The sequence below is a fragment of the Protopterus annectens genome, chromosome 1.part0 (genome assembly GCF_019279795.1).
Source record: "Protopterus annectens isolate FY-2018-M chromosome 1.part0, PAN1.0, whole genome shotgun sequence".
Taxonomy (NCBI): Eukaryota; Metazoa; Chordata; order Ceratodontiformes; family Protopteridae; genus Protopterus; species Protopterus annectens.
Window position 1 is genome coordinate 85698582 of NC_056725.1, and position 23428 is coordinate 85722009.

The following is a 23428-nucleotide window of genomic DNA, read 5'->3' on the forward strand; positions in this document are numbered from 1 at the left end:
AACCACTGCACCACAGCACAAACCACGAGACACATAGCTCATGCAAATATTGTGCCACACAACCAAAGCCCTTAAGGCAAAACAGCTTACCTAATGCACTTATTGTAGGTGACTCAATAGTAAGGCATGCTGATGTCCTACTCATGAAGTTGAATAAGGAGAAGGTAACTGTCAGCTGCCTGTCGGGAGCCAGGATACATCACATAATGCATGCACTCAGGTCACTCCACAACAGGTACAAATATGACTCTGCCATTGTCCATGTTGGTGTGAACGGCCTGAGATGCATCTCCCTGGACTACATGAAAAGAGACATGGAGGAGCTCTCGGATCATGTAGCCCAGGAGGGCATGACCCTAGCTCTGAGTAGCATCTTACCGTCACCAAGAATGATACCACAGTACAAACAAAAAATTATTGACTTCAATAATTGGCTAAGTTTTTGGTGTAATTTCAAGGGGATCCAGTATATGTCTGTCTGTCTGTTTGGGATGACATGATTGACAGACCTCGATGCTTTGCCAGAGATGGCCTGCATCAGTCACCCTGGGTTTCCATATACTGGTCAAGGCCCCTGCCACCCCTATAGTGCCTTTTTTAGGCAATGTCCAGAGGACCAAATTACCACCATAACAGCTACAAGCAAATTTAATCTGAGGGCTATGCTACTCAACACTAGAAGTCTCAATCTCAAAATGCACTCATTGAAAGCGCTCCACAAAGTAGAGAACATCGACATTTGTGCAATAATGAAGACCTGGTTTAAGGGACCTGAAAGCACTCCTGCACTACCAGGCTATAACTCGTACAGCACCTTTTGGCCCAAAAATGTGGATTGAAGACGTAAAGGTGGTGGTGTCTCCATATTCATAAAGGATATATACACTGGCTAGTTGTCCAACATAACGCATCAGAGATGATCCAGGTACAACTAACACTGGGCAAAACTGCTATCCAGGTTGTTGCCTGCTATAGATCCTCTACTATGTCCCAAGAATCCCACTCCACATTTCTAAACACCCTGGAAAATATAAAGGTCCATCCCAACACCCTCATACTGGGTGACTTTAACTACCCCTCCATCAACTGGGAAAACTACTCAAGCAACATTCTTGACCTGGTTTTTACTAATATGGGTGACTGTTGCTCTACACCAGTTGTCAACCCATCTCTGGTCATATCTGACCACAAGCTAGTCGTGATGAATATCCACCCCCCCCCCCCTGCAAAGGAAACCACCATATAAAACTTTACCAAAGCCAGTGGCTAACTTTTCATTACCCATGCAATTGGAAAATCAATGCAATATGGCAGAATCGTACTCCAGCACACTGCATGAACACTTACACAAATGTATGGAATGGACCATTCCCAATAGAACCAAGATGCTCTCCTACAAATAAAAAGAAGCCAGTCTGGTGGTCCCCTGCCATAAACTCTACAACAGAAGGTAGAAACTGTTGCAGAACAAGTCAAAGTCCCAAGACAGGAAAAACTCCCTTGTCAACATTAACAAAAATCCGAGATACCTCCTCAAATCCTCCAAAGCTAGCTGTGAAAACAAAATAGCAACAGATACTACAACCACAAAACCCTCTATAGTTATGTCAAAAATCTACAAGGCGATGCTCAGATTTGCTCAGAACTACTACACAATGGTAACAACTATACTGAGTCAACAGACATTGCCAATATACTAGCTGACAGATTCAGTGCCAACTTTACACCCCTCTCACCCCCTAAAGGACCGATCGCAATACCTGAGGAATGCAAAATACCCAATATTACAGCTGCACAGGTTAAAATTGCACTGGCCGAGGCCAAGAATACAGCTTCCATGGGACCTGACAACATCCCGGGCTGTATTCTACATGAATTGCAAAATGAACTGGCACCACACCTGAGCACCTGTTCAATCCCAGCCTCATTTCAGAGTTTGTCCCCACAGAATGGCACACTGCTATAGTAATCCCACTCCACAAAGGGGGTGCCCCTATGGATCCTGAGGAGTAACACCCTATTAGCCTGACTAGTCTGGTATGCAAGGCTTTGGAGCACATCATCGGGGACCTAATAAATAAGGACATAGAGAATCTCCAGACTCTAGACCCCATGCAGTTCAGACTTAAGGGTAGATCTTGTCTGCTCAACCTGGTAGACTTCTTAGAGTTCATCACCAGAGCTGTGGATGAAGGCAGGGTAGTTCACACAGCCTACCTCGATCTGGCCAAGGCCTTCAATACAATTCTTCACTTAGAATCCTAGATAAACTCACTAAATTAGGCATCAACCCCTATGTTACAAGGTGGGTCACAAACTGGCTCACGGATAGAACTCGCAGAGTGAAAGTAGCAGACTCCAGGTGAAACTACTGACTAGTCATGAGTGGAGTTCCACAGGGTTCCGTCTTCTACTTTTCTGAAATCCAGGCCAAAACCAAGGGACTCTGGCTGACCAAGTTTGCTGACTACTAAAAACTGGGAGCCATTATTAGCTCCCCAAATGATGTTGACATTCTACAGAAAGTCCTCCTGGAGACCAATGACTGGTGTCCAGAACCATGGCCACAAGCTCAATGCCAAAAAATGCATAGTCATTCCCTTTGGGCAGAACACATTACCCATGAACTACCACATCGATGGTAGTCCACTGAACACCGAAGGTGTCCTAAGAGATCTGGGAACACAAGTGGATAGCAACCTATCCTTTTATAATCACATTGCCACTGTGGTCAGAAAACCCTTGTATGTGGCACATCTCATTACAAAGGGTTTTGCCTCCAGGAAGAAAGAGGTCATTGTCTCTCTCTCTCTACTCTTCCCTCATTAGACCAGTTATATAGAGTACAATGCCCCATTCAGCATGTAACTCACAAGACCTATGCAACAACTAGAAAGACCACATAGCCTAGTAACTACCTATGAACCTATCTGCCTGAAGGCATTTATAAGCCTAGCCAGGATGTGCTTGCTTTCGCCACCCCCTTAAATTGGTTCCCTGTGCCTCTGTCCAGCAAAGCCACTGAAGTGATCTCCGGGGTAAACTTTGTTTCCCATCCACTAGTCAAGGTTTCTTTTGAAGAGTGTTAGCGAGGAGCTCTGCCTAATGTAGACTGGAATCTTGTTCCAAAGCATGGGAAGTCTCTGGGACAGGAATCTATCCCTCCAGCATGTCCTAGTTACTGTTGTGGTGAGGTTTAGGTCCCTAGAGAGCATGTCCATCAATTCTGGGTTGGACATGGCCTTGTATGCCAGGCAGAGATAACCTTTGAGTAGGTGCTATGCAACCGAGTACAGCTGGAGTTTCCTTCAGTCGAGCTGCATAGGGCATCTGTTTGAAGCCAGTGATCCTCTTGCTGAGGTATTTCCATGGTCTTTCCAGCTGTTGCAGGTGTCTTGTAAGGTTCATCCCAAATGGGGCGTTGTACTCTATGATGGGTCTCGTGAGTGATGAGTAGAGGGGCACAATGACCTCTTTTGATCTGGATGCAAACCCTTTTGTGAGTAGGTGGGTCACATAGAAGGATTTTCTAACCACTTTGGCAATGTGGTTATCAAAGGAGAGATTACTATCTATTTGCGTCCCCAGATCCCTTATTATGCCTTCCATATTTAGGGGACTACCACCTATGTGGTAGTTTGTGGGTACTTTGTTTTTTTCCAAAGGGGATGACTATGCACTTTTTGGCATTTAGCTTGAGGTCTTGATTTTGACACCGGGTATCTCTCAGTGATGGTTCCTCTGAAGCGGATATGCTTTTTCTTACAAGTTTTATGGTTTATTGTTTATCTGTCTCAGTGAGACCTTTTTGGAGGATGTCTGTGTTGGCTGGAGAGTCAGTTATAGCCCCTAGTTTGCAGTTGTCTGCGAACTTGGTCAGCCATAGTCCTCCTGTGCTTGCCTGTACCTCTGTGAAGTATATACTGAGCCCTGGGGATCGCCACTTGTAACCTATAGAGTCGGATCTGGCTCCCACAACTCTTACCATGTGGGTTCTGTTCATGAGCCATTTGGCATCCCATCTCGTGATGTAGGGGTTTATGTTCAGGCTAGTGAGCATGTTTATAATACCAGAATGGGGGATGGTGTCAAAGGCCTTTGCGAGGTCTAGGTCAGCTGTATGTACCACCTTTCCCTCCTCTATAACCTTGGTAACTGTCTCAAAGAAGTCCACCAGGTTTAGGAGGCATGATCTGCCCTTAACAAAGCCTAACTGGGTAGTGTCCAGTGTTTGGAGGTTCCCATTGTCTCTGTTAATGAGTTCCAGGATGATGCACTCCATAGCCTTGCAGACCAAGCTAGTCAGGCTTATAGGGTGATAGTACCTAGGGTCTGTTGTGGCTCCACCTTTGTGGAGCGGAATAACCATTGCTTTGTGCCACTCTGGGTTTGAACAGTGCGTTTAGGTGGAGGGGGTTAGTTCATCTTTGAGCTCATGTAGGTCGCAGCCTGGGACACTGTCCTATCCCATTGATGCTGTGTTTTTAGCTTTGGAGAGGGCTGTTTTAACCTGAATGTCTGTCTGTGATTTCAGGGGATCTACATTCTTATGGTATGGTTATGTGGCCTTTTGGAGTGACATTTGCACTAAACTTGTCTGCCAGGATGTTGGCAATATCTGTCAGTTCAGTGTATTTTGTGCCATTCTGCACTAACTTCGAGCAGATCTGAGAATTGTCACTTAGATTCTTGACATAGCTAAATAATGCCTTGTGGTTATCTTTGGAGTCCTTGGCAATTTTACTTTCAAAGCTACCCTTGGATAATTTTATGAGGGATCATAGTTTCTTTCTGATACTGATCAGGGATGTCTTTCCTTCTTGGGACTTTACTCTTTTCTGTACTAGTTTCCTCCTTCTATTGTATAGCTTGTTTATGGCAGATATCCACCAGACTGGTTTCCTTTTCTTGGAGAAGTGAGTCTTGGTTTTGCTTGGGATAGCACAATCCATGCATTTTTGTAGGTACCTGTAGAGTGCATTAGTAAAGGATTTTGCAGCTTGGACAGCATTATCCTTTAGCATGGGGGCTTTGAAACTTTCCACCTCAGTATTAAGTAACGTGAAGTTTGCTTTTGAAAAGTTTTTCATGGTGGTTTCCTTGACCGGAGGTGGGAAGAATGTGGATATCCAGAGTGATTTAGTTTATGGTCAGATCTAACCAGTGAGGGGATGACTTCCGGTGTGGAACAACGGTCACCCATGTCGGTGATGACCAGGTCCAAAATGTCACCTCTGGTCGGGGTGTTGACCAGCTGATCCAGGGCGTTTGCGTTTATAAATTCTAGAAAATGTTGGGCAAGGGAGTTAGTACTGGAGTAGTTCTCCCAGTTATTGTTTGGGTAATTGAAATAACCCAATATTAGGGTGTTTGGTAGGACCTATGTTTCCCAGAGTTTCCAGAAATGCAGAATGGGGGCCCTGGAACATGGTAGGTGATCTGTAGCAAGCTACAATTTGAATTGCAGTTTTACCCATTGTTAGTTGCATGTGGATGATCTCTGAAGCATCGTGCTGTGTTGCTAACCTGGAGGTGTGGGTATCCTTGATGAATATGGATATGCCCCCGCCTTTTGTATTTCGGTCCGGGTTCTGTGGCTGAAATGTATGGTATGAGTTGTAACCTGGTAGTGCTGGGGTGCTCTCTGGAGCCTTAAACCAGGTTTCTGTTACTGCACATATATCGATTTTCTCCATACTGAGGAGTGCCTTGAGTGCATGCATTTTGAGGTATAGACTTCTGGCATTGAGTAGCATTACCTTTAGTTTTTTGTTACTTGTGCTACTTACGGCAGTGGGTTTGTCTTTTGAGCCTTGCCTCAAAAAGGCACTATGGGGGTGGCAAGAGCCTTGCCCAGTATTCGAAAGCCTAAGGGTGACAGGTGCAAGCAGTCTCTAGTGAAGCAGCGTGGCTTGTCGAGCATATCATCCCAGGCGGACAGACACTGGGTCCCCTTTGAATGACACCAGAAGCTTAGCCAATTGTTGAAACTGATTATTTTTTCTTTATACTGCAGTATCATTCTTGGTGAGGGCAGGATGCTACTCGGGGTTAGGGTCATACCGGCCTGGGCTATGTGATCAGATAGCTCTTCCACATCTCTTCATGTAGTCCACGGAAGTACAGCTCAGGTCATTCACACCAACATGGACAATGAGAGTCATATTTGTACTTGAGTGACCTGAGTGCTTGTGTTATGTGGTGGATCCTGGCTCCCGACAGGCAGCTATCCGTAACCTTCTCTTTGTTCAGCCTAGTGAGTGGGACATCATTGTGCCTGACTATAGAGTCACCTATTACTAGTGTATTGGGTATGTTATTTTGTCCTAAGGACTGTGATTGCGTGGCACACTGTTTTTGTGACGTATGTGTTTCATGGTTTGTGTTAGGGAGGTGGCGGTTGATTGGATGTCTGCTTTGGAGGCCTCTGTTACTTTTGCAGATTTTTATTTAGAGCCTCCGAGTATACTTTTGTGTATTTGTGCGCTTTTTTACTGATGCTGGTGTAATGGGTCCGTGTGAGACTGGTGGTAGGATGCAAGTAATTCCCTTCTCTTGAGTGTCTGATCCAGTCTTTGGTTGAGAGAGCTTAGCCTCCAGTTTGGCTGTATAATTGCATCTCTTGCATGTATTCGTGTTTGGTGGTAGGAGGAGAGGGTTGTGTGTACATGAGGCAGTTGTAATATTGCCTCAAAATGCCCAAATTCACCAGTTGGACTGGAGAGTACACCTGAAACTGCCCTCTGGACATGCTTGGATAGGTACAGTGAACTGTTTTACTGACTGGCTGATAAGGTTGAATAGAGAGCCTTGTCCTTCTGTACTCTAGAGGGGGTCTAGTGCTGGGGTTTATTAGTGCTTACTATGAGTTTTGAGCAAGTGCCGGGCTGAGAAATAAATGGTTTGAGTCCTTTAAGTTGAAAGTTTTAGTTCCGAGGGAGAAATTAAAGAGGAGACTTTGTGGAGTCGGGAATAGTTATACCCTAGCTTACCGGCGCTGCCCGCCGTGCAAAACCGCACAAATGCAGTTTTTATAACAGGGAAATGAAAAAGAAATTAGCCCAAAATGGCCAATAAATTACTAATTTCTGGGCTGAAACCACTCCTCCAGGGACAGATAGGCTGCTCAAAGCTCCCCTCTCTCACAGGTAAACAGAGCACTTCCTTCTATCCAAGTAAGGTATGGGCAAACACAGAAACTTGTACAGCCCTGAATTCAGCACTAACCTGAAAACTGGACTATACTAGCTTAGAAAGGTAGGAAACCAGTATTTTTTTTGTTTTTTGCTTTGCTTTTTTTCAGAAAATAAAGCAGATACAGTAAAAAAAAAAACAAAAAAACACTTTAAATGCACAGGAACGGCTATCACACTTGAGTGTGTAGCCTACAACAGTTTAAACAAGTAATTTAAACACAAGAATGACTTTGTAAAAGTGCAGGCAGTAAAATAAGTGCAATATGTGGCTGAAACAAGCTTTTTAAATCACAGAAGCTCTAAAAAAATTGGCATTTTAGGCAGAATTGGCTAAAGGCAGCAAGAAAAAGCAGAAAAATGATAATCACTCCAAAGTCTCTCTTTTGTCTCTGCTGCTGTAGAACTCTGCAGGGCACTAGGCAGGAGCTTACTGAGCTGTATACCTCACCAAGAGGATCCTAGGCCTTAAAGACTTGCCCTATGTGGAAAGACTAAAAAAAACTCCAACTTTTCTTGGTATCTTATCGCCTAGTTGGAAGCTATTTCTGCTTGACCTACAAAGCCATGTCAGACAAAGCACTACTAGATATGCTACATCTAAAGAAATTCCAATACCTCCATTACACACACACCAGAGACCTCAACCTCATTACCAACAACCAACAGAACGTGGTGGAGGGAAAGGTTCCTAACTGAGAGACTGCCCATGCTCTGGAATAGACTTCTCTTACATGTCAAGCAGAGCACCTCACTGACCCTCTTCAAGAGAAATCTTGATGACTAGATGGGAAATCAAAATTTCACCCTGAGGATCATTTCAGTGACCTTGCTGGACAGAGGCATGGGGAAATAATGTTGGGCTGCATGTTGCCAGGGAATCTTTTGGGCTAGGACTGTAAAGGCTCCAGGGCCATTAGCCTAGTACACTCGTATGAACCTAATAAAACAGACATAGCTTCATACTACTTTTTGTTAAGAAATTTCACTTTTCACCTTCAGCATTGTAGGCTTTATCATGAATCCTCGAGCAAAGAAGTTTTGAGCAGGGTGTGTGTCTGTGTGTCTCTTGTGCACGGATATAGAGAACATGCATATTCACCTTGTACACAAGTGCACACATTTTCAAGCTTGCATGCACATGCATTCTTATACAAGCACACACCCATTACTTTTTGTTTACTTGCTTTTAGCATGCATAAAAAAAAATAAAATAATGGTGGCCATTTTTTGTACTGTCTGAGCTTTACTGCAGCCATGAAGCCATGGCCTTTCTTTTTTATTGCTGGGTGATGTGTATGAATTAATAGCTGTAATGGAAAAGATTCATTGACCAGTAGGGTATTGGTGTATGTTTAGCCCATTACCTAAAAATATTCAATGTGCTAAAAGAAAAAAATCAGCTAAGTATGTAATTCACTGTTGTCTCCACTTTACAGTCCCTTTTAATGAAGGAGTTGGAGAAAATTTGTCTATTTGACAGCTTTTAACCACTTCTGTTATCTTTCACTGAACTGATTTTAAACTTCTGATCACTGTAATAACATCTCTGCTTTGCACACTACTCAGACCACATTCCTTGCTTTTTAATGATGTGTCACGATTGGCCAGACATACTGTTTCTGGACTGAAACCAAAGTTTAATGTTCACACGGGTTTAGTTCAGCTTCATTTCAGAATGGAGAAACTGAAAGGACAAGGGCATGCTATAGAATTAGATACATTTAATGTTACTTGCTTGAATGATAGCATATACAAGTGTGGTTATTTCTTCTATATAATTTACAGTCTGTCCCTACTTCAGTGAAACTTCATCTGTATCTTATTACCAGAATCTGTGATGATGCATTGTAAAGCAGTCATCTACACTCATTTCAGCCTAATAACCAGAGTTCTGTATCGGGTGGTGTTCTTGGATTTCTGAAATATTCTAGCTGCACATTTATCATTCCTTACTATATAAATTCTCTTACTATATTCTGGCCACTTTACATTCTACAACCCCTTGATGTAGTATAGCATTTGGGCAGTTTTGTTAATTTTGCTTCCACTATGAGTGGACAACAGTTTCCCAAGCCTCAACTCCAAAAGACAACCTGCTGAAAATAACTTCCCAACCTTTCCAGTTCTGGCAATAACTATATCCAAAAGAAATTTCCATTGTTTTTCCACAACATGAAAGTAGGCTTATAGTTTTATTTCCCTTTCATTTAAAGATGGATTTAAGAAGTGCACGTCTCCATCCTTGAGGAATCCCGCCCTACTTATGACCCAGTAATACCATATTGTAATTGTATTGTATGTTCAAGTTGAAGTGTTCTCAAATCAGTGTTACTAATTCTGTCTTCTCCCTGTGCTTTTCTGGTTTGCTTAGTATTTTTTCAAAATAATCTAATTTATTTTCAATATCTCTGAAGCTACTTCGCTACTATCCCAAATATATTTACATAATTGTGTTCATACTATTTGACTTCACAACCTGTTGTGTTTAAGTTTATTCTAAAAATTATGAGCAAATTCTTAAAGATATACTGGAATAGCTACAATCACCTGCATTAGAAGCTGAAGTTAAGTGCAAACTTGCAGTACTGTATTTTAGTCTTCTGTTAAGTGCAAACTTGCAGTTTTAAAAGTACTGTATTTTATTTTTTTCTGTTACCTAATTGTTTCATTGAATTGCTGTGTTGTCTCTCTGCAGTTAGTTCTCCACCCACCCTCCCTGTTCTTGTCTTGGTGTTGGTGGCTCTGGAATTGCCCGCCCCTCCTGTAAGTTTGTAATAGGACACTCCTCCTGGGTCCATCTCATTTGCTCACTTAACCCCGAGTACAGTGAGATCATATTCTTAGTCTAGTGTTCACTCTACATAATAGAGAGAGAAGATTTGAGAAGGCTAATCCACTTAGGTTTTTCCTTCCTCTCTCCTTGCACTTTACTAACAACAACAAAAATTGCACTTTATTCATCTGCTTTTACTGTATTTGTTTCCTCCTACTTTATTTTGCTTTTACCTCTTCTTAAAAGTACTCAATTTTATTTATTCTGCTGCATTTATTATTGCTTTGTAGTAGCCTGATTAAATTGTAATTGTTATTCTAAGTCTTTTGGTTTAAGCACTTGGGCTTCATACCAGTTGTTTTACATTAAGAATGTTTGTGGTCTGCACTGTTGTGGGAGGAGAGGCTGGATTCTGCCCTTCTGACCTGGGAATTTCTGGTCACATGCTTATTGTGCCTGCTTATTTGAACTGTTTCTTACTAACATTGGTGCACCTTATTGCTGTAGCCTAGACCAGATTCAGGCCTGCTGAATCTAGCTTTGTATAACTTGAGCACTGATCTTGGCCATCTTTTTTTTTTTTTTTTTCCCTGCACCCTAGTGGCAGGAGTGTGCAGTTAAAACTTGTCTGATAGAAGATTGCTGGAACAGGGTCAGTTCTGACCTTTTCTGGTTAATTGGGTAACTTGTTTAAATCAGTTTGTTTATTTTCTATTGTTTTATTTATATATATATATATATATATATATATATATATATATATATATATATATATATATATATATATATATATATATATATATATATATATATATATATATATATATATATATATATATATGCAATTTATTAATCTGCTTTTACTGTATTTGTGTTTCTTCCTACTTTATTACTAGGGACATTGACTACAACTCTGATCTGAGATATATAACCATAAGTATCATTTTATGTGCATTTAAAGTGTTTTTTAATTGTATCTGCTTTATTTTCTGAAAACAAAAAAATATACTTGTTTCCCACCTTTCTAAGCTATTATAGTCCCAGTTTTCAGGTTAGTGCTGAATTCAAGGGCTGTGTATTTGCCCATACTTTACTTGGATAAAAGGAAGCTTCTCTGTTGACCTGTGAGAGAGGGGAGCTTTGAGCAGCCTATCTGTCCCTGGAGGAGTAGTTTCAGCCCAGAAATTAGTAGTTTATTGGCCATTTTGGGCTTATTTCTATCTCTTTCATTTCTCTGCTATAAAAACCACATTTGCCTGATTTTGCTTGTCAGGCGGCGCCGGTTAGCTAGGGTATAACTATATTCCAGGCTCCACAAAGTCTCCTCTTCAATTTTTTCCTTGGAACTAGACAAACTTTCAACTTAAGCCATTCATTTCTCAGCCCGTCACTTGCTCAAAACTTTTATAGCAAATACTTTTAAACCCTAGCAGTAGACCCCTGTATACTGTACAGAAGGACAAGGCTCTCTATTCGACCTTACCAGCCAATCAGTAAAATAGTTCACTGTACCTATCCAGGCATGTCCAAAGGGCAGTTTCAGGTGTACTCTCCAGTCCAACTGATGAATTTGGGCATTTTGAGGCAATGTTAAAACTGCCTCATGTACACAGACAACCCTCTCCTCCTACCACCAAACACTAATACATGGGAGAGATGGAATTATACAGCCAAAATGGAGGCTAATCTCTCTCAACCCAAGACTGGATCAGACAGTCAAGAGGAGAAGGGAAATACTTGCATCACACCACCAGTCTCGCATAGACCCATTAAATCTTCACCGGCAAAAAACACACACAAATACATGAAAACCTACTTGGAGTCTCTAAATAAAAATCTGCAAAAGCAACAGATGCCTCCAAAGTGGACATCCAAGCAACCTTCACCCCCAGCAACACAAACCATGAAACACATACTTCAAAGAACCATTGCGCCACGCAATCACAGCCCTTAAGGCAAAATAACATACCTAACACACTAGTAATACATGACTCTATAGTCAGGCACACTGATGTCCCACTCACTAGGCTGAATAAGGAGAAGGTTACTGTTAGCTGCCTGTCGGGTACCAGGATCCGCCACATAACACAAGCACTCTGGTCACTCCAGAACAAGTACAAATACGACTCTGTCATTGTCCATGTTGGTGTGAATGACCTGAGCCATACTTCCCTGGGCTACATGAAGAGACATGGAAGAGCCCTCTGTTCACTTAGCCCAGGCCGGTATGACCCTAACTCTGAGTAGCATCCTGCCCTCACCAAGAATGATACCATGGTATAAAGCAAAAATCAATTTCAACAATTGGCTAAGTTTCTGGTGTCATACAAAGGGGATCCAGTGTCTGTCCGCCTGGGGTGACATGCTCGACAAGCCGCGCTGCTTCGCTAAAGATGACTTACATCTGTCACCATTAGGCTTTTGAATACTGGCCAAGGCTCTTGCCACACCCATATCGCCTTTTTAAGGCAAGGCTCAAAAGTCAAACCCACTGCTTTAAATAGCACAAGTAACAAAAAACTGAGGGTAATGCTACTCAGTGCCAGAAGTCCAAACCTCAAAATGCATGCACTCGAGGCACTCCTCAGTATGGAGAAAATCAATATATGTGCAGTAATAGAAACCTGGTTTAAGGCTTCTGAGAGCACCCCAGCACTACCAGGCTGCAACTCATACCATAAATTTTGGCCACAGAATCCACACCAAAATACAAAAGGTGGGGGCGTATCCATATTCATCAAGGATGCTCACACCATCAGGCTCGTGGCAGAACACGATGCTTCAGAGATAATCCACGTGCAACTAACAATGGGCAAAACTGCAATTCACATTGTAGCTTGCTACAGATCCTCATATCTGGAAACACTGGGAAACATATATATAAATATATATATATAAATATATATTATATATATATAAGGGTCCTACCAAACACTCTAATATTGGGTGATTTCAATTACCCAAACATTAACTGGGAGAACTACTAGAGTACTAACTCCCTTGCCCAACATTTCCTAGAATTTATAAACCCAAACACCCTGGATCAACTGGTCAACACTTCCACCAGAGGTGACAACATATTGGACCTGGTCATCACCAACATGGGCGACTGGTGTTCCACACCGGAGGTCAACCCCTCGCTAGTTAGAGCTGACCATAAACAAATCACTCTGAATATCCACATTCCGCCCCCACCCCCGGACAAGGAAACCACCATGAAATACTTTTCAAAAGCAAACAGAACGTTACTTAAGACCGAGGTGGAAAGTTTCAAAGCCCCCATGCTAAAGGATAATGCTGTCCAAGCTGCAAAATCCTTTACTAATGCATTCTACGGGCACCTACAAGAATGCATGGATAGTGCTATCAGAAGCAAAACCAAGACTCACTCCTCCAAGAAAAGGCAACCAGTCTGGTGAACCCCTGCCATAAACAAGCTATACAATAGAAGGAGGAAGCTAGTACAGAAGTGTAAAATCCCAAGAAGGGAAGACATCCCTGATCAGTATCAACAAGAAACTGATCCTTCATAAAATCATCCAAGGCGAGCTTCAAAAGAAAAATTGCCAAAGCGAGCTTCGAAAGAAAAATTGCCAAGGACTCTAAAGATAACCACAAGGCATTCTTTAGCTATGTCAAGAATCTAAGTGGCAATTCTCAGATCTGCTCAGAGTTTGTGCAGAATGGCACAAAATACACTGAACCGACCGATTATTGCCAACATCCAGGCAGCCATGTTCAGTGCAAACTTCACCCCCAAAAGAGCCCATAACCATACCAGAAGAATGTAGGGCCCCTGAAATCACAGACACTCAGGTTAAAACAGCCCTCTCCAAAGACAAAAATACAACATCATTGGGACTTGACGGTGTCCCAGGCTGCATCCTACATGAGCTCAAAGACAAACTAACCCCTCATGTAAACACACTGTTCAAACTCAGCCTCTGCACAGGCTACATAACCATAGAGTGGTGCACAGCAATGGTTATCCCACTCCACAAAGGTGGAGTCACAGCAGACCCTGGGAACTATCACCCTATAAGCCTGAGATCTGCAAGGCTATGGAGCACATCATCATGGAACTCATTAACAGAGACTTTTTGAACCTCCAAACACTGGACCCTACCCAGTTTGCCTTTAAGGGCAGGTCATGCCTCCTAAACCTGGTGGACTTCTTTGAGACTGTTACCAAGGCTATAAATGAGGGAACGGTGGTACACACAGCCTACCTAGACCTCACAAAGGCCTTCAACACCATTCCCCATTCTGGTATTATAGACAAGCTCATCAGCCTGAACATAAACCTCTACATCACAAGATGGGTTGCCAGATGGCTCACAGACGGAACCCACATGGTCAGAGTTGTGGGAGCTAGGTTCGACTATAAACCAGTTACAAGTGGCATCCCCAAGGCTCAGTCCTAGGACCCCTCCTGTTTGGCATATACTTCTCAGAGGTACAGGCAAGCACAGGAGGACTATGGCTGACCATGTTCGCAGATGACTGCAAACTAGGGGCTATAATTGACTCTCCGGCTGACACGGACATCCTTCAAAAGGGTCTCGATGAGACTGATACCTGGTGTCAAAATCATGGCCTCAAGCTAAATGCCAAAGAGTGCATAGTCATCCCCTTTGGAAAAAAGAAAGTACCCACAAACTACCACGTGGGTGGTAGTCCCCTAAATACGGAAGATGTTATAAGGGATCTGGGGACCCAAGGAGATAGTAATCTCTCTCCTTTGATAATCATTTCCTTTGATAATCACATTGCTAAAGTGGTTAGAAAATCCTTCTGTCTGGCTCACTTAATCACAAAAGGGTTCGCATCCATGTCATTGTGCCCCTCTGCTCATCACTCATCAGACCAATGAGTACAACACCCCATTTTGGGATATACCTTATAAGACACCTACAACAGCTGGAAAGACCGCAGAATTACCTCACCAAGAGGATCACTGACCTCAAACAGATGCCCTATGCAGCTTGACAGAAGAAACCCCAGCTGTACTCTGTTGCATACCGCCTACTCAGAGGTGATCTCTGCCTGACATACAAGGTCATGTCCAACCCAGAATTGATGGACATGCTCCACCTAAAGAAAACCATATCCCCTCAAAACACATGCTCTAGGGATCTAAACCTCATCACAGCAATAAATAGGATGTGCTGGAGGGATAGATTCCTGTCCCAGAGACTTCCCATGCTTTGGAACAAGATTCCAATCTACATTAGGCAGAGCTCCTCACTAACACTCTTCAAGAGAAACCTTGATGAGTGGATGGGAAACTAAGTTTACCTCTGGGATCACTTCAGTTTCTCTGCTGGACAGAGATGCAGGGAACTAATCTAAGGGGGTGGTGAAAGCCAACACATTCTGCCTAGGCTTATAAATGCCTTCGGCAGATAGCCTAGTAACCTACCTATGAACCAGTGAAAAGTTCCACTTTTATAGATGGAAGGTAACAACCATCGCCATTGTGTTGTGTGTCAGTATTGCCAAAACATAAGTTGTGAAACTAGCATTGTTGGTTTGTTTTTGTTTTATGCACAAATAGGTGTAGGACCCTATTTCTTGATGGGTAACACCTAGTTATGTGTAGTTGTCTGTGTGTGCATGTGTTTGTAATTTATTTACAAGTGTATGATTAGTCTTTTAATGTTTTAAGCAGGAAAATGGCTTATAGCTTTTCAATCATTGTCTTTGTTAATGGTACATACATATTCTCAGTAGTGGCTGGTTGTAACAAGAATTTCACAGACCATCCCTAATAGACAAAGCAATAAACAGTTGAGCACTGCGGGAAGATAAGATTTATGCCAATGTGTGAAAAGGCTGACAGTAATTTACCCACAGTGAGGCTCAGACAATCAGTAATTTACCCACAGTGAGGCTCAGACAATCTTGCCCATTTTACTCCCAGCAGAACTAGCTGTAGTAGGGATGGAAATACAACTCTGAGTACTGCTATATGGTATGGTATGGTATAAAAGATGAAGAAAAATATCCACTAGAAAGTAATGAATTAACCCACTCAAGCCAATAATGCAATTTTTGTGTTCAATATGCACTTCTATATCACTGTTGCATTGTTCTTCAAAGTAGGGATCTCCTGCCAAGGAGAACACAATGTCCGGCCAGTATACCAAAGTCTTTAGATCTTGTATGCATCATATGTCATATGTATGCTCCCTGCACAGGGCATGGGGCATAAAGGTGACGTATGGACACAGTCAACCCAGAACTTGCAGTCAGTCTGAATGGTGTCATTGCTCATCTGTCTCCACATCCTTTTCTGTGCTGAATACCTAGCCATCAGATAAGCACCCCATTGGGGTCTTTTGTCTTTATTCTTTGGTCTTGTTCTTTTTAGTTACCTAGAGTTCACATCATCCAAGAAGGGAAAATGTCTGTGTGAAAGGCAGATTCTTCATAAAGATCATCACAAACGGTGCCTTTTTTGTCTGGGTGCTTCCCACGACCATATATCCTGTAGCATTTGTAAAGTATATGTGTTTAAGACTCTTAGAAGCCAGTAGTCTTCCCTGGCCATCTATCTTGAGAACCAGAGGCTTAAACTCTTAGCCCAGGGTAGCATGGTGGAATCTTCTGACCCCAAGGTTACATTCAAGTAAGAAGCCCAAGAAATCTCGGCTAGATTCTTTCTGTCCAACCTCCACAGGATGTTTATCTAGAAGCGGATGATAGCTCTATAGGCCATCTGGTATCTGTTAGATTCCTCTGCCACTCTCCCATCGGAGACCAGCATGGATCCTTCCTTTTGCACGTCTTCAGAGGCTTTGCAGGCATCTGCTCCAGATTTTGAAGGGGAACCACAACTGATTATCTTGGGCAGACCTATAGGGATTCCACAGATTTTGGTCTGTTCTGGCTTCAGTGGTACCTCATGTCTGTTTGGCTTCAGCATTGCCACCCTCTAGACTAGGAAGGAGAAGAACACTGAAATCCAAAGTGGGAATTCAAGTGTTTGATTCAGCAACTTTCCTCAACCCAAGCCTGCCAAAATACAAGATTTCTTGTCCTAGCATAAATTGATAGTTTTGCAGTACTGCTAACAATAAAGCAGTAGTATTGCTTGCAGTACTTTACAACATTGGAATACAATACTTTCTCAGTTACTAGCTTTGCTTGGCAACATAACTAATGATGCAAACTGATGGAAGACTGAATCATGATACAAAAATAGGATGTCTACCCAGAAATGCATACTGGTAAAATATTTCAAATGCACTTGGGAATTATAACCTTCAAATCTGTTTGCTCAGCACTTTGTTCATTTTGCTGCATATAATTTTGGGCTAAATTGTTATAAACTATAATTTCATGAGTATATTTTTAAAACCAGTCACTTTTTTTTCATATATTCAAGCTTGAAGGGTTTCATTTCTGACAAATTTCATGTTGGACCAAAAATATGTGGAGAGCTGGTATTGGCTTCAGTGTGTATGTGTATGTGTATGTTTAAAATGTATATATTTTTTTCAGTAAATGAATTTGGATGCTTTATTTGGGCAGCCACGGTGGTGCAGTGGTTAGTGTTGCCACCTCACAGCAAGAGGTTCTCCGATTCGATCCTTTGCTGGCATGCCTTCTGTGTGGAGTCTGCATGTCCTCCCTGTGGTTGCATGGGTTTCCTCTGGGTGCTCTGGTTTCCTCCCACATACTGAAGACATGCTGTAGGTGGATTGGGCACTCTAAATTGGCCCTAGGTGTGTGTGTGTGTGTGTGTGTGTGTGTGTGTGTGTGTGTGTCTTCTGTGGAAGGTTGGACACCGGGCTGGCACTCGACACCGTAAAACTCCGTTGCCAATCATAAGCAGACAGGTGATCTGCTGAGGTGGCCCCTAACTGGGAAAAGCCGAAAGAAGAAGAAAAATTTGGATGCTTTATTTCAAGGTGTACACAGCATCACCAAAATAAATTTTTGGAGCTAGCACCTTAATGCACATATCTATATGCACTATTACCAATAAGCAGAATTACTTAATGAAAGACTGACTTAATGGATGCCCTAAATTAGAGGTAAAGGTAGACGGACATTTTTTATATTTGCAAATGATTACATTTGTTTTTGTTTCGCAGATCCTGATATCCAGCATGTTGTACTTCAGGATATTTGAACAATCAAATAACTATACGTTTATTTATTCAGTGTACATCTCCTAACATCTGTCCACGCACAACTCCTTTTCCTATTTTTGCATGTTGTGCTTGGGGAACATGTATTCTTGACTGATATTAGCTATTGTGTATCTCTGACTTGCCTTTTATTTGGTAGTGTAGTTTATTGTTTAGTGTCTCTCTATCTGAAAATATGTTTCAGAGAGTACACAAGAACAAGGTTTTTTTTTTCCTTTTTAAGTTCTGCTGTAACTGCATTTATGCATATTTTATATAAAAAAATAAAATGTTTTTGTATAGCCAAGTATTTTTATATATGTAGTAGAAAAAGTAGAAGTAGACCACCACGATAAATGCACAGTTTATTGAAAGGTAGATGAGCGCTTTCGCGTGCACAAACTGCACGCTTCTTCAGATCTAATACACTAACTGTTTGACTCCATTTATATATTAAAAAGGAAGTATCCATTCCCTACTAATTAATCGGATGAAACAAATAATCAGTCAATCAGATAATTAAGACAATCAAAAGGTGTAACCTCGCTTCTATACTGAAAGCTTTTAAAATGCTCCTGTATTACACCTCTATTTACATAAAACATGTTCTAAACAAGGCAACTACATTTTTATATATGGGTGCAAATCAGTTTATTAAAATCTTTCTGTTAATAAAAAGCTCAACAAGTGAGGAGGCATTTTGCATTTTCTGAGAGCTGTACTTCAGCTCTGGTATCTTACTCACACTGTGATCAAAAAAGTAGTAGAGTGCACTTGTAGGTTTATATGCAAGTACTAGGCTAGATGCCCTTGTGGGTCATTTGAAGCCTAGGCGGCTCCTCTCAAAGATGAGAATTAAAATCTTGACTTTGGTCTGTTAGGTAAAAAAAAAAAAAAAAAAAAAACTTAACCATGATGCTAACCTTCCCCCTTTAATTATGAGAGAAGCTTGGTGCCAAATGCTTATGAAAGTTTCAAAATAAAGAACTTTACAATATTTACAGCATATATACAGCTTTGGCTGCTAACTCTGTCTCTGCAACATTTTTCCTTGCATAAAAAAAAAAAAAAAACCACTTTGTATCAAGCACAAGGATCTGCAAAAAAAGCATATATTTTTATAAGACCCTTTAAAAAAACATTTGACTTTGCAGTTTGTCATATATATATTGTTTTATTTTAGAATATTCATGTTTGCTTTTGTTTCTGTAGGAACCTGGTCAAGGCTTTGCAGCAAGTTATTTTAAGTAAAGCGAATGAATGACTGACTTCAAACATACTGATTGCTTTTCCATTTTTAAACTTAATTCCCATATAGCAGACTCAGCTATATTTTGTTGTGAAATTTGCCTGTGAATTAATTAAAATGTCAGATTTATTATTTTCTTTGGCGCACTTTGCTGCTTGCATGATAGTCATAATGAAGATTGTGATTAACTAAACTGATTACTTGTAGTAGAGAGATAAATGTATTCCACAAAAAGCACTAGTGTGCAGACTGATCCAGAGTGCTTATCTGAGGGTCTCGGTTCTGCCAGAAAGTAGGATTTTGGTTACACTGAGTCACAGTTGAGCAACCTCTAATACCTGTGACAATACAGTGTTAATCAGCATTGTACTGGTATATGACATGGGTCTGACTGTCTGTCTGCAGCTGTAAAGGGTTATCTGTGTAGACAGGAATATGAAAACAGAAGGACTGTATAGTGGCACATTTTCTTAATTCTAGTTCCTTGCATTATTGTCTACTTTTGGTCCTTCTGTACCATTCATTACACAAGTAACATAACCATCAAAATGTCCTGTTACAACATTCTGTATTTTAAATATACTTGTGCCAAATTAGTTTTGCTTGCTAAAATCACTTTCTTGTTCACTTTTCAGCAAACCCAAGGAAACTGTCTTCAGTGTTGGTAAGTTTTGTTTATGGTTTTTACATTAACTGTGCATTAACTGTGCATGTAATTTGCGTACATTCCGAATGCTTGTATACAATGCATAAACATTTGTGTTTGTACCAGCACATATAAACTATGATTATCATTTTAAATATTTGCCTAGCAGAAGGATTTCATTTTATCTGTCAGCATATTGTAACAGTCCATCCTGCTTTGCAGAGGTGTACTTCTGAAACAACACATTCTTTACCTGAATGTACTGTAAAAATGTGTCCTGTATTCATTACATTTAACATTGCAATTCTTTATAAGCTGTCTTGATTATGATGGATGATGAAGTTTAATTCTGTATGTTAACTTTGGAGCTTTGCCTATATTATAAGTGAAAACTCCGGAGAAAAATTATATATTTGTAGATGTAACAAACCAATATAATATGTGCATAATAAATGTGTAGAAATAATTATTGTAATAAAACACAGAACAGGAAAACTGTAACAGAACATCTTTACAGTATCCAGTGTTTTACACACTGGACTGAATAAAAGTCCCCAAAGTATTGGAAATGAACTACACATGTAAATCTGGAGAGACATACCACCTTACCATGTAAATGGAGATCTATTAGACTTTTGAGAATCAGTAAGCAAGAGAGTAATGTAAGTAAAAAGGCAGAAGAAAGAAGAATGTATCTTCAGACACTGGAGCTTTTTAAGAAACTTTTGAGTAATTTCTGTGACGTTTATCAGAAGACCATTCCAGCACTGGGGAAACTACTTTTGAGAAAGCAGACCCCTTATCTATTACTGGGGAATGAGGGATACACTCTTGAACAAACCAACATTCTATGTAAGACATTACCTACAACAAAAAAAGTATTACACAGTTCTATTATATTAATTGTTACTGTTTTTAAAGAGCTTCATTTGTGTTCTCTCTCTCTCTTATTAACTTGGCATCAGCTGATCTACTGTGCATGTGTAAGTCTATACTGTCACTACTTGCACAGCATGTCTGGTTTATTGCAATTGCTGCCAGTTTCTTAATAAAAAGGGAGTCGTGTGCACACGCATCCAGCTGTAATTTGTTCATTCCTGATATGCGAGTGTTTTTTGTAAAAGCATTTTCTAAATTATTATGGGCTTTAGTTGCATTACATTGTGTGTGAGTATTTATTTTTTCTAATTTGAGTTTGGCTCATTGTTTCTTCATTTAGCAGTGGAGATGATGGTGACTGTACATTTGCAGTGATATCTTTGGACATTTTCCTAGGAGTAATGCTGAAATTAAAATGTATGAGTGACCAAACACTTGCTTTTTATGGCTGTGAATTTCTGTTCTGTAATATGCTCTGCATGTACTGAAGTGTATTGTAGGACTGATAGCACAACACCTTTCAGTTGGAGGATGGTTTGTGGAACATAGACAAAACAGATTGGTTTAAAACTGAACAAAGCTAATACAAGCTCCATATTGTTCAATATTTGTGTATCTGACAGATGAAAAAAAATGCTGGAGCTTAAGTTATATAATTAGTGGGATGGCTTTGGTACCATTCTCTGTACCGAATCTATGCCATGAATTGGAGACTAGGAGGTTTAAGAGGAGAGTTAGTGACTGGGAATTGTTATTTTTATGTTGGAGAGAGAGGGAGGGGGAGATGGGGGCATCAGTATGTTTGCATTGACCTAGTTTTGTGGATAGACCACACTAGTGAAAAAGAATTAATGTGACACATTTCCAGGATTGTGGGATGTAACGCATTAAATTGCTATAACTAATATAAAGACTGAGACAGTGGGTAGGAAGGCTGTTTATGCTTTTCATTGTTTCACAAATAGTGGTTGTGGCTATTAATAAAGGAGTACCATTTTGGAAAGATTTGGGTGGGAGTTTTTAATGAGGAAATAAGTTAATAATGGACAGAGCTGATTTATGTGATGAATGCTGCTTAATGTGTAGTATTATTTTAGATGTTTGTGGTCAGGATGTTAACCTTGCTGCACAGCAGACTTATAGTCACCTTTACAGAGTACTTAGTCTTCAAATGCATTCATTCTTCCACAATGTCTTTGATGTATCTGATGACCTTGGGAAAAATGTATTCCAAAATCATTTGGCTTTGATAGGAGCCTGTTTGTTGTAAATGTTGGCAAGTGGTCAGCTGCCCAGTCTAGACTTGTTGCCACATAGGCAACCACTTTGTCTCTAGACTTGAGAGGAATGTTTGTAAGTTAAGGTTGCACATATTGCAGGACACACTCTCTCTCTCTCTCTCTCTCTCTCTCTCTCTCTATATATATATATATATATATATATATATATTTCTATAGTGAGAAATTGTTAGGCTATGATACTAAGATGAAATCTAAAAAAACATTTTTTTCTGGTGGCCTTTTCTACTCCTGTAGCTGTATGAGATGCATTAATCAGAATAGCTGTGTTTTGAGAGTAAGAATATAAATCGTAGAGTAGGTGTCGACATCTCTTTTTAGGTCAGCTTGAAGTATTTTATATATCCCTCTCTGCCCCTGATGCAGGCTAAAGCCCTAACTACCCGAGTTTAAATGATGGCTTGAATGCTTGAAGGTGAAGGCAGGGATGATGAACATGGCCATTCTGCGGGGAGGAGGGAGGGGGGAACAAATTCAGGGCACACTACTACAGTTAGTTGGAGACAGAGGAAACCACATTGGTGTTGTGCTTGAAGCTGTGTGAGATATTCTGCGACTGTCAGCCCCTTGCAGAAGTGAGCAGCAATTTAGTGCTGACTCCAGTGGCACACTCTGCATTTGGGGTGTTATGGAGCATGTTCAGGGGGCAGAGAAGGAATTGGAGAAAACACTCCCTGTCAGTAATATGTGAACCTACTCCAGGGTCCTTCATCTTCTTTCCAGTGGGTATAGCCTAGAGTGGAGGGGAAGGCTGATTGTCGTCTCTAGGGAGCCAAATGTGCAAAAAAAATTTATGCTTTCACATGATATTTTAGTTGCCAGCCATGAAGGAATTTGCTCAGTGGTATTTTTATGAACTTCAGAGGAGATGTTGTGGCACTCTGTAATAATTTTGCATGTTAGGGTTAAGTTACAAGTAAGCTTAAGATTGAACCTATAGTGGTGTATGGGAGTAGGAAGAACCAGGTGAGTGACACAACTGCAGTTTACAGCTTTGTGTATATGATCTAAAAGTGCTACCTCAAATAACATGAGATTTGAGGATATGTTGCTTTAACCATGTTTCCAGTATTCCAGGAATGCCTGGATGGTGGTAGGAGATTTGTGACTGAAGCTGGAAAAGTGTGGTACTGATTATTTTCCATCATGTAGATACATTTTTTCTAAAACCTTTGTTTTAGCTCAGTCATAGTTATTGGAAATATCACCAGTGTCAAAAAAACCCACTATCCCATTTGTCTACTACCTT

At 40.9% G+C, this 23428-nt stretch overlaps 1 protein-coding gene across 4 annotated transcripts in view; it reads left to right on the plus strand.

Annotated features, from left to right (window-relative positions):
* Nucleotides 1–23428, plus strand: part of EML2 (EMAP like 2) — a 1798491-nt gene that overhangs the window by 901433 nt on the left and 873630 nt on the right. For all 4 annotated transcript variants that reach the window (XM_044085260.1, XM_044085417.1, XM_044085337.1 and 1 more), the window contains one exon: nucleotides 19992–20020. In XM_044085260.1, the coding sequence (XP_043941195.1) occupies nucleotides 19992–20020 (29 nt within the window). The remainder of the gene's footprint in view (nucleotides 1–19991; nucleotides 20021–23428) is intronic.